Source organism: Amphimedon queenslandica, unplaced genomic scaffold (assembly GCF_000090795.2).
Source record: "Amphimedon queenslandica unplaced genomic scaffold, v1.1 AMPQUscaffold_13305, whole genome shotgun sequence".
Classification (NCBI taxonomy): domain Eukaryota; kingdom Metazoa; phylum Porifera; class Demospongiae; order Haplosclerida; family Niphatidae; genus Amphimedon; species Amphimedon queenslandica.
The window spans coordinates 73436-84832 of record NW_003546459.1 but is presented as its reverse complement, the minus strand read 5'-3'; the positions used below and the strand labels follow the sequence as shown (position 1 = coordinate 84832).

The 11397-nt window shown below is 35.7% G+C and overlaps 3 protein-coding genes across 3 annotated transcripts; all 3 read right to left on the bottom strand.

Moving 5' to 3' along the window:
• Nucleotides 1-1156: 1156 nt before the first annotated feature.
• LOC109583436 (transmembrane protein 104-like) lies at nt 1157-3613 on the bottom strand. Its single transcript, XM_019998782.1, has 3 exons — nt 3249-3613; nt 1933-2754; nt 1157-1871 (listed from the first exon to the last, which is right to left on the bottom strand). Exons 1-3 carry the CDS (start codon nt 3501-3503, stop codon nt 1230-1232), a joined length of 1719 nt encoding a protein of 572 aa, XP_019854341.1. The 5' UTR covers nt 3504-3613; the 3' UTR covers nt 1157-1229.
• Nucleotides 3614-3651: 38 nt separating this feature from the next.
• LOC100633560 (transmembrane protein 104 homolog) lies at nt 3652-7031 on the bottom strand. The gene is made up of 3 exons (XM_019998783.1): nt 6772-7031; nt 4782-5609; nt 3652-4287 (listed from the first exon to the last, which is right to left on the bottom strand). Exons 1-3 carry the CDS (start codon nt 7006-7008, stop codon nt 3673-3675), a joined length of 1680 nt encoding a protein of 559 aa, XP_019854342.1. The 5' UTR covers nt 7009-7031; the 3' UTR covers nt 3652-3672.
• Nucleotides 7032-7060: 29 nt separating this feature from the next.
• Nucleotides 7061-11324, bottom strand: LOC100633436 (uncharacterized). The gene is made up of 3 exons (XM_003387987.3): nt 10972-11324; nt 8618-9430; nt 7061-7781 (listed from the first exon to the last, which is right to left on the bottom strand). The coding sequence occupies exons 1-3, from the start codon at nt 11254-11256 to the stop codon at nt 7140-7142; spliced, it is 1740 nt and encodes a 579-aa protein (XP_003388035.1). The 5' UTR covers nt 11257-11324; the 3' UTR covers nt 7061-7139.
• Nucleotides 11325-11397: the final 73 nt, after the last annotated feature.

The window sequence follows — 11397 nt, the reverse complement described above, 5'->3', positions numbered from 1 at the left end:
TCATTCATTTTATAATTAATCCAAGTGCCAATGATTAACTGAGTAGGAGGAGATTTGTTGCAGAAAGTACGAGGAAAAGCTTTATTGATCTCATCCATGATCTTTTAATCAGCACTTAATCATTAGTAGTCCTACCATACAATAATATATTATTGCTATTATTGCCAGCAGGTTGGTACAATACATTCAGGTAGAGAAAGTTTAAACCTTCACTTAAAATATTTATGAAACCATCTTGATTAACTTAATAATAGATTCTAGAATTTTCTAAAGAAACAGGAATTGCACTGAATCAACAAAACTAAATGATTATCATACTCATGGAATTGTACTGGTGAATTTGTATATGCACACTATACTGTGTATGTACTAACTCCCACATTGAGCAAACACAGCTAAATTATCAATTGGATGTAATAATGATGATATAGAGATGCTACGTGGTCCAGTTCTCATTACATCTTCATTATTTGTACCATATGGATATAAATCATCTAATGAGAGAGCATTTGTGTAATACACATTCACTAAAACCTGTAAAGATATAGTTCATACATCATATTCTATACTTATTGTATCTTACTGCAATTGTGACAGTTATCATTCTTGCCTTGATCATCTTAAGTTTCTTTTACTTGACAATAAAATTATGTCTTACTTTCCTACTGCTAAATATCATCATAAAAGCCAAATGTCTTGAAATATGCATGTACAGAGAAACCAGTAAAGCACCTTTGATGTGTAGGCTACTTAGTTCCACTTACAATAGTGAATGCATATTCGCTAATTATTGCAGCAGCCACAGTGTTGCCACTTGCCACTCGTTACAATTTCTTACTAAATGTTTGCAGGTGTGGTACAGAAAAATACAATCAATAATTTGAGGAGTTAACATGTTTACATTACTTCTTTGTTATTTTTATGGCAGCATATGCACACTTTTGAAACTGACATATATCATTAAACATTCTTATAGGAATAGGAAAGATCAAGTTTTGATCTAGTTGTAAAGAATGACAGTTCATGAGCTATAACCTTAAGTGAAACTTGTTGATGTTAGAATAGCAGGTCCATAGTTATTTTTAACATCATTGTGAATGTCATCAACATTATCAATCAAGACTCAAGACACCCCCAAAAACTGTATCTCATCATATGCAGTGTACATGGACAATTAATACTATAAGCAGCATAATCATTTTAATATAAAAAATATAAAAATAACTTGGCTATATTATTAAGCTCACAATTGTCAGTATAAGAAAAGAAAATGTAACAATCCCCACTGCTATTACGACTGCAGGTGAACTCAGAAATGGGATAGAGTATGGAGTGTAATAAAGTCTGGAATCAGTAAAGAACTGCAGTTTATTAGAGCTCGTTTTAGGTGGAGGCTGAATTAAAAGTGGTTTTGTTTCCTTTCCATTGTTTGGTATATCGACTTGTGAGGTGTCAGAAATACAATTCATAAAATTAAATAAAGATGCACGAGGCAGATTTTGGCCACTGGACGCCGCAAATGTTTTGTAACACGTCCACTGTGATAAAATTTGAAGAATTATTGGATAATAAAAGGAAAGGAAGTAGCCAAAGAGTCCAGCAAAAGTGACTATAGTCACCAGATTAGCCACAAACATTGAAACAGCAAAAGGCAATGTAGCAGTCATCAGTTTCAGTAAAAACTGAAAAAAGAAAAATTTGCATGTTTTGTGCTCAGTTGTGTCCTTTCCAAATATGATAGTGTACAAGTTATTGGCCACAATATGAATTGCAAGAGGGAAAGCAGAGCAGACATCAATGCTTGGGAAAAGGATTATGATATAGGACAAAGCACGGAGTTCCTTAGCTCTACCAGGCCTTGACAATGGCTCCTATAAATAAAAGTAAAAGTATTAAAGTAAAAGCATATGATAACTAGTAATTTGAGCATACCCAATTTAAAGTACACGTTTCCACAATGCAGTCTTTGAACCACAGAGAAACTACTATTCCTAATATCAAATACATGAAGCCTATCGTAACATAGAGGGCAATCAAGTAACCACGCAACCACTCCTTCCTTTTGATTGGATGAGTTAGAGCAGGGACAGCAGGACTCAGACCGGCAGCAAAAGAATAAAGTGCTACTGATACCATCCAACTTCTGCCATTAAACTTCAAAAAAATTTGAAGAAAAGTTTCAGTTGAATTAGCTTCATTGAATATGGGAATTGAGAAATTTGACGAAAAATTAGAAATATTTAGTATGTCAACATCAGGTTCATAAAGTGGATTGCTACAGTTATCAATGACATCATCACTAAACAACTTAACCAGGCAGTATATGACAATAGCACCGATCGTAAGGAAGCGCAGTAAACCCAGTATCACTTGAACAATTGCCTGTTCCTTTAGTGGTAGCACTGATAAGAATATAACAATGCAGGCAAATATGAAGACACAAAAGCGATATGCATTGCCACACTCCTCGTCTTTTGGAAACAGATTGTTTCGAAAGTCATCGTCATGACACTGCTTCATGTTCCAAAAATTAAACGGAATATTGACAGACCATGCAGACCCAGCGACAGTGCTGTACGTTGCTACACTGATGAATGTTAATAAAACGATGACGGCTATGTACGATAGCTTCAACCACTGACCGGCAAATAAAAAACACATTTCGCTTTGCTCGAATTTTCTTGACATCGAGATATAAAAATGAGGATCACTAGCTCCCTGAATATCTTTGTGCTCCTTGTAGTCAATATATGCCTACATGAAGAGTAAATTTTCACTCAATTTACTATTATTTATTCTTTCTACATGTAAATATGCAAAAACATAAAGGACATCATATACATGGAAATTTTCAAGCAAAACAACATGCAATCAAAATTCTTAAATGATAGTAAGCCACCCACTACCACGTAGCTACTACGGTACTACTGTGAAGCTTGGCTGAGAAAAGATTGAAACTTTAAATTAATTTACCACAAGGTTGGCCCTAATGAGGTAAATAAGGGCTAGACTTTAAGGCCACACTATACACCAGGCAATTCTATTGCAGGCAATGTGTGGTTACTTTGATGTTGTAAGCAATGTGTTGCCTAGAATAGAACATGTTTCTATTCTAGGCAGCAGTGTTGCCTGAAGATCAAAGTAACCACAGATTGCCTGGAATAGCATTGCCTGGTGTAGAGGGGCCTTTATATTGTCTTTAAATTGAGTGTGCACTATCATATGACTCATATGTACTATGATCTCACCTGTGCTCTCGCCATAGCCTCCACGACCCAATTAGCAGTCAGCCATGAGAGAAAGGTGATAAACAACAATGTAAAGATGCTAGGGAGGATCCCTGAATGATAAAACCCGTAAGGAATGGAGAGGAATCCGGTCCCCAGGACGATATTGATCATAAAGAAGAACCCCAGGAATATGTTGACGCTCCTAGGACCATCTTCTTGCTCGTTGGCATCCTTTTTAAACAGAGCAACGAGCCGTTTTATGCTTGAACTCATTCTAGAAATGACTTTAGATCAGGAGTCCTGCTTAGATCTATGCCCGAGCTACACAAGTTTTCAAGCAGCCACACCCATGAACTGGCTTTTAATTAATGAATTATTCATCAAACAAAAATTTTTGCAAAGAAAAAATAAACAGCAATTGTAACTTTTAAAAAACAAAAAATTAGATAGCAAGACTTACAATAGTAATAACTATAAATGTGGAGGAAATAATACCCACAATCAATGCACAAAGTGGTGAGCTAAGGTAAGGGAGAGAATAAGGTGTTTTATAAAGGTCTGATTGCCTTGAAAGAAAAAAGGACAAAAGACGCTTTCGAAGGTTTTCGTGGCCGATTTGAGAAATCAATGGAGATTTATCGCCAACTGATGATGTATCAGAGAAAATTTTAGTACAGTTGATACTAGTCCCATTAGCTGCAGAGAAAACGTTATAGCACTTCCATTGAGAAGCTAGCTGTAGTATGACTGGAAAATAAAAGCAAATGAAAAAACCGATTAGACCAGCATAATTAATAACCGTCACAAGATTAGCCACAAACATTGCCACAGCCAGAGGTAGAGTAGCAACCAAGAGCTTCATGAAAAATTGAAGAATGTAAAATTTAATGTGCGTATCCTTAGTAGTATCTCTCCCCAGTATCACAGTGTAAATGTTGTTGACTGTAGTGATTATTACCAGTGGGAAAGCTGACAGGACGTCAATACTTGGGAATAAAACAATAAAATATGATAAAGCACGAAGAGCTTTTGCATTCCCAGGCCTAGCGAGTGGCTCCTAAAAATAAAATAAATAAGACAAGTATAATAATAATGAAAACAAGAGAGGGAAAGAGAGAGAGTAAGAGTACATTATTATTATGTTAAAGAGTCATGGAAGAGACTTAAAGTCCAGTGTTGCTAGCAGCTTATGTATTTATTTTGATTTTGTATCTAAAGGCCACTATACACCAGACAATGCTATTGCAGGCAATCTGTGGTTACTTTGATCTTCAGGCAACACTGTTGCCTAGAATAGAAACCTGTTCTATTCTAGGCAACACATTGCTTACAACATCAATGTAACCACAGATTGCCTGCAATAGAATTGCCTGGTGTATAGTGGCCTTAAGAATACAAATCTGTTCTATTTATAAAAGAATTTGATTATAAGATGAAAGCAACCACAAAAGTTGCTAGCAACATGTTGGCTAGTGTATGCTGGGCTTAAAAAGAGAGATCATGTAGTTGAAAGTGATAAGAGAAGAGTGGACAAGGAAATACATATCATACCCAATTTAAAGTGCAGGTCTCATTAATGCAGTCTCGGAACCAGAATGATCCAGCAATGCCCATTATCAAGTACATTGATGCCAATGTTAGGAATAGAGCATTGAAGTAGCCTCGTAGCCACTCCTTCTTTTTTATAGGATGAGTAAGGGCTGGTATAGCCTGATGGAGGATATGAGCGTACGAATAAATAGAAATGGATACCATCCAACTCTTTCCATCAAAACTGAGGAACACTTCTTTAAGAGTCTCGGTTGAATTGAACATGGAATAGGTAAAGTTCAATGAGAAGTTTGATGAGAAGTCAGAAACGTTTACTATGTCAAATTCAGGTTCATAAAGTGGATTGTTACAGTTCTCAATGACATTGCCACCAAACAAATGAACCAGGCAGTATATGACAATGGCACCGATGGCAGTGAAGCGTAATAAACCCAGTATCACTTGAACAATGAGCTGCTCTTTAAGTGGTAGCACTGATAGAAATAAAACAATGCATGCAAATACGAAGACACAAAAGCGATACGCATTGCCACACCCTTCGTCTTCTGGAAACACGTTGTCTTTAAAGTCATCGTCGCGACACTGCCTCAAGTTCCCAAAATTAAACGGAATATTGACAGACCATGCAGAGCCGGCGACAGTGCTGTATGCCATCGCAGCAAAGAATATGATAGTGACTAACATGATGGCATAGACTATCTTCATCCAACGCCCAATGAATAAGTCGCACATTTCTGTTGGCTCAAATTTTCGAATTGGAGTTATATAAAAATGTAGGGCCTGTTTGGATTCCTGAGTTGTCCCAGAAGTTTTGTAGTCGTTGTATCCCTGTGTAATAAAGTAAATAACATTAAATGAAGTAAAGGGAATCAATTAACATAGGGCTTGCCACACAAAGCATGCTAAGTGAGCTAAACAGCATGAGCTTCATGAGCTGACAAGGACTACAATATAGTACATGGCATTTGGAGCAAGTTTTGAAATTCATAAAAAATTCAAATTTGATTGGAATCAGCTCAAATTTTCTACACAACATAAGAACGAGTATATGTATCAGAAAAAAATATAAAATTGAGATTCTTTCCTAGTGATTTCTCGCAAAATACCCTGTGCTACAGTATATACCAAATTTTGAAGCAACTTGAAATTTGCTAACAAAAAGCACTACGCCAAAACCCTGTGAATTAACATAATTATGGCATGAAAATTGATAAAGACACAAGACATCAGGAAAAACAAATAAATTGTTTAAAATGATTTAAATGAAAAATGAAAATCAAATACTTTTTCATTTTATTGCTTATGTGAGGCTGGGAATATCATAAAAAATAGTTGTAGTCTTATCTTTTGTAGCTATGATAGCAAAGTCAACTATCATATGATGAATAAGAGGCTAGATTGTGGTTCTGAATAGCCACTACTTTACACTTTAAATCATTATTATATCACATATAATGCTGATCACGTCATGACTAATCTTAAATCTTAAGAGCCATAACACCTCATTATTATATCACATGCCAACTTTTATACAGTATATAAGGCAAAAAATTCATTTAACTTATACTTTTGTATTAGAGCCAATAATATTATGAGTAAAGCATGTAACGAACACAGAGAATTAAAATAAACATTAAAAGGGAGGCTTCCACTGTGTTCATTATTCACACACATGATCAGGCTAAAGCAATGAAAATTTCTTAATGTGTTAATAAGACTAATGTAAATTTATGCAGTACAAGTGCCACAAATAGATTAATTGCAAAATGGCAAAGGATGGCACTATATTGCTATTGAGTGCTTACGATTGCATGTGCTCAGCTACTATATATATAGATATATATAATTATATAGATATAAAAAGGCATGCAACAAGCAACTACTAGACTAAGGGTTTGGTTCATTTTTGGCACCTTGTTCTCACTTACATATCATGCAAAACATAACAGCAACTTAACATACATTTTACAACGAAGGCTATAGCTCTTACCTGTGCCCTTGCCATGGTCTCCACAACCCAAATAGCACAGAGCCACGAGAGACAGCTAATGAACAGCAAGGTAATGATGCTAGGAAGGACGCCGGAGCTGTAGAATCCGTAGGGAATAGAGAGGAACCCGGTACCCAATACAAGATTGACCATCAGAAAAAATCCCAAGTATATGTTGACGGTCCTGGGGCCATCAGTCTCAACTTTCCTCTTAAAGAGATTAAAGAACGCCTCCATCTTTCTGCTGCAGCTGCACACACTTTTCCACTCTCACGGGATGGAGCAATGATTATATTTAAAGTTTTTAATTAGCAAAAATAACTAATACATTATTCATGAGCTATAGGTATACATGTAATACAGAATCTCTATGTCTCTTTAACAAATAAGCTGATAATTGTAAGAACAAAGCAAATTACAGCTACAACGAAGAACCCAATAACACATATAGGATAGCTCAACGGAGTAGAGTAAGGTGTCTTGTACGAATCCCTGTACTTGAATGTGAAAAGGAAGTCGAATATAAACCAGCCTATACCCTTCTCGTATAAAGAACCTTTACCATTAGGCAGCAATGGCTGCTTTTCTTGTATCGTCGGCCCTTGACTAGACGAAGCAATGTTCTTTGCGACCCGATCCGAAGACTTGCCGACGGTGAACAAATGGCAGCAAACCCATTGAGACGACAGCTGAAACAGCATCGGGAAGAACAGTGAAATGAAAAAGCCAAGAAGTCCGGCATACTTGAGTACGTATACCAAATTAGAGACAAAGAAACCGATAACGATTGGTAGAATAGAAGCAGTGAACTTCATACCAACTTGTATCAGCTTGTGCTTTACTCCGGTAGTTTGACTGGTATCACGACCAAACACGACAGTATAGATGTTATTGACGATGGTATGTATCATGAGTGGGAACACTGAGCAGACGTCAATGCTGGGGAAGATTATGATATAGTATGAGAGAGCACGTATAGCAGCATGATGAGAACTTGAGGTCATGGGGTGCTAGAAAAAAAACAAGAAAAACATAACGACAAATAATTGATACCAAACTTCATTGCAATTAACTAAAGTCCATTTGTGTTCACCTGAGCCCTTGTTTTCTTGCTATAACTTTTGACTTACAAATTCTATTATAAAAATAAACATACCAGTGCATTCCTCTCCTTTTGCCGCATCTATTGTACTACTTAAGAAGCAGCTTTAGCTCTTTAACTCCAAGTTGGTTGTATAACCCATGCAGAAAGTACAGCCATACTTTTCACAATATTATTGCATTGTGTTAATTATTGGGTGGGGTTTCTAATCACTTCCTTGGCTCAGGTGAATGCAAATGGACTTTAATTATTTTATAACACTAATAAGTCAGCATATTAAAATCATTAAAGGTAGATGCATAGTGTTGCTTTAAATTTTAATTTAGCTTATAGAGGAGATTGTTTAGTTGCTTAAATTTGTTAAGTGGTTGCTTTATTATTGAGAGTAAAAACTGAGAAGCTGTTACTCTCTTATAAGGAAAGTAAGGTAGATTTCCAATTTTAAAGATAGTACATCTCCTGTAGCTACTATACCGTATAGTGCAAAATTTTTGAGGGCTATAAATTTGACAATTTTGAAGATTTGCAAAAATTACTTCTGCAAAATTAAACTATTATGGTACAAGATGACAGATAGCATAAATTAATTCCACAAAATAGATTTTAGGCAAATTCGTAAAATTTACAGCCTTCGAAATTTTGCACTATACAGTATTTCCTTCATTAATAAGAATATACATGTAAACTGCACTTGTATTTAGCATTAAAAAATCAAATAAAAATCTATAAAATTAACAAACTCACCCAATTAAGTGTACAAGTTTCATTGACACAGTCTCTAAACCATAGAGCCACCACGACCCCCAGGAGTCCATACAAGAAAGTAATGAGCAGAAACAAGAGGTTAAAGTAGCCACGAAGATACTTCTTATTCCTAATCGGATGAGTCAGGCCAGGAATACCTTGATGGAGGATAAAGGCATAAACGAATACCGGAATTGCTGCCACCCAATTGTAGAAATTGAAATGAAAAACAATATGATCCATACTTTCAAAAGTTTCAGTGCTATTATCATAGAACAAACTGGAGTTCATTGTGTCATTATTATCTGCATCACAAGTAGGTAATGTGTCTCCTTCAAAGAGGTATACCAAACAGTATATAATGATAGCACCAAGAGTAAAGAACCGTAACAGGCCGAGGATTAGCTGGACGATGGCTTGTTCCTTTAGATCTAAAAGTGATATCGGAACGACAAGGACGGCAAAGAGCATGAGACAGAACCAATACGCATGGAGACAGCCACCGGGATGAAACGCTGGCAACAGTCGATTAAGAAAATCAGTATCGGAACACTCTTGAAATGAACCAAAGTTGAGAGGAAGATTAACACTCCATGCAGTGCCAACGACAGTAGAGTAGGAGATGCAGGCTAAGGAGCTGTATATGGAAAATAATATGAGGTAAACTATCTTTAGCCACCGACCAACAAATACTTCACATAATTCACTCGGTTCAAACTTCCGGTTCTGTGCAATATAAAATTTAGGGAAAGGAGTTGAACTGCTTCCACTTGAATCAGACACAGTGTCAGAAGAACGATACTCCCATATTGCCTATAGTAAGAATAAATACAACATAGTTATAATAAATTAGCAGTAATTTAACACTCATTGTCACTTCTCTCAAAAACATAAATGTATAAGTACACAATGTTCATGTGTATACTGTATTGATTTTAATGTACACACACACACTCATTATGTCTAGGTACATGTACTTGTGAATTAGTATTATCAATTGGAAGTTTAGGACAGGTGTACCTACCGTATAACAAGATGTAAAGTGTTAATGCCAAATAAGTGAAAATTAAATCATAGTAAAAGTATAGAGGCTCTTATGATAGCAAATAATACACACGACAATGGCAAAATGATAAATGAGTACTGATCCAAATCATCCAATTGCTATTGCTATTGGCTAACACAATGAAGATCCAACATGTACTGGGTTTCCCGCAAAGTAAGCTCTAAGTGAGCTAAAAAGCATAATTGATGAGCTGACAAGCCTAATTGTAATAGAACATACATCAACAGTACATTTACATGTAATGTATATGGATTAAGCAACTTTTAAAATTCATAAAAAATACAAATTTGATCGGAATCAGCCAAAACTTGAAACACAATATAAGGACATGTATATGTATCAGAAAAAATTATAAAAATAGAGGATTCTCTCGGAGCCATTTTTGACAAAATTTGGCCTTGAACCAAAGGCTATAGCCCATGGTTTTTGGTCAAATTTTTAAGTAACTTTAAAATTTCATAATAAATCTAAATTTGATCGGAATCAGCCAAAACTTGAAACACAATATAAGGACATGTATATGTATCAGAAAAAATTATTAAAATGGAGAATTCTCTCGGAGCCATTTTTGACAAAATTCGGCCTTGAACCAATAGCCCATGATTTTTGGTCAAATTTTTGAGTAACTTAAGAAATCCACTGAAAAATTGCATTGACAAAAATGAAGCCAAAGCATGTGTGTTATAGCATGTGTATATATGTGTTTCTAGCCAAAACTATCATGACTGAACCGACCCACCACTCAAATTAAAATACATATTGCATCATTCTACACCAAAACATAGTGAATGTCATTAAGATAAGAGCATGTTCTCATCACATGTCATTTCTCATCGCAAACACATTATTGTAAACCATTAATAATTACTATCCATAATTGAACTATTTTAACTTTTGGCCTAATTTAGTTAAAGTTAATGGATATAAGTTTGATTATCAATGTGAAATTGGTTATCTTAGTCCTGTAAAAATTGTTAAAATTAATGGACGTTAATATACCCACCACTGCAAAACTGTTGAACATAAAGGTCACTAAATTATTTGGGTTTACACTAATACCTGCATGTAAATATCTTGGTAGATAATCTAAGTTTAATTTAGAAACATAAATCAGCATTAATGTACCGAAACTTTGATAGTGAAAATAGTGAATTGTAGTGGTGTAAGTATTACGCAATGAAATTTACGATGCACTGATTATAATCAATTATTATTGATATGTTCCAGGTCAATTATTAAACTAACACCTCCATTAACACAACAACTGATCAAAACAGCTATGATTTACCTGTGCTCTGGCCATAGCTTCAACTTCCCAAAGAGCACACAACCAAGCCATGACAGCTACAATAGTTAAGGTAATGATTCCGACAAGTAAGCCACCATGAACGAATCCAAAAGGAATCCCCAGGAAACCAGTCCCAAGGACGAAGTTGACCATGAAGAAGAACCCCAGGAATAAGTTGACAGTTCTCGGCTCGCCGTCTTTGCCATTAGCGCTTTTAAACCTCTGAGGCACACAGGGCCAGTCGGGAATAAAATACTGGAGACAGTCACCTAGTTTAGACCCCATGATGAAGTGGTGTCTGCCAAGTTGAAGACTGGAAGTGCCAATCTAAAATTCTAAATGCCGTAAATGGCGGTTACAGCCTTACAGGCGGTATTAAAATTAAAAATGTGAGGGGAGGCTTTGTAGGGTGTGGCTTTAGTTATT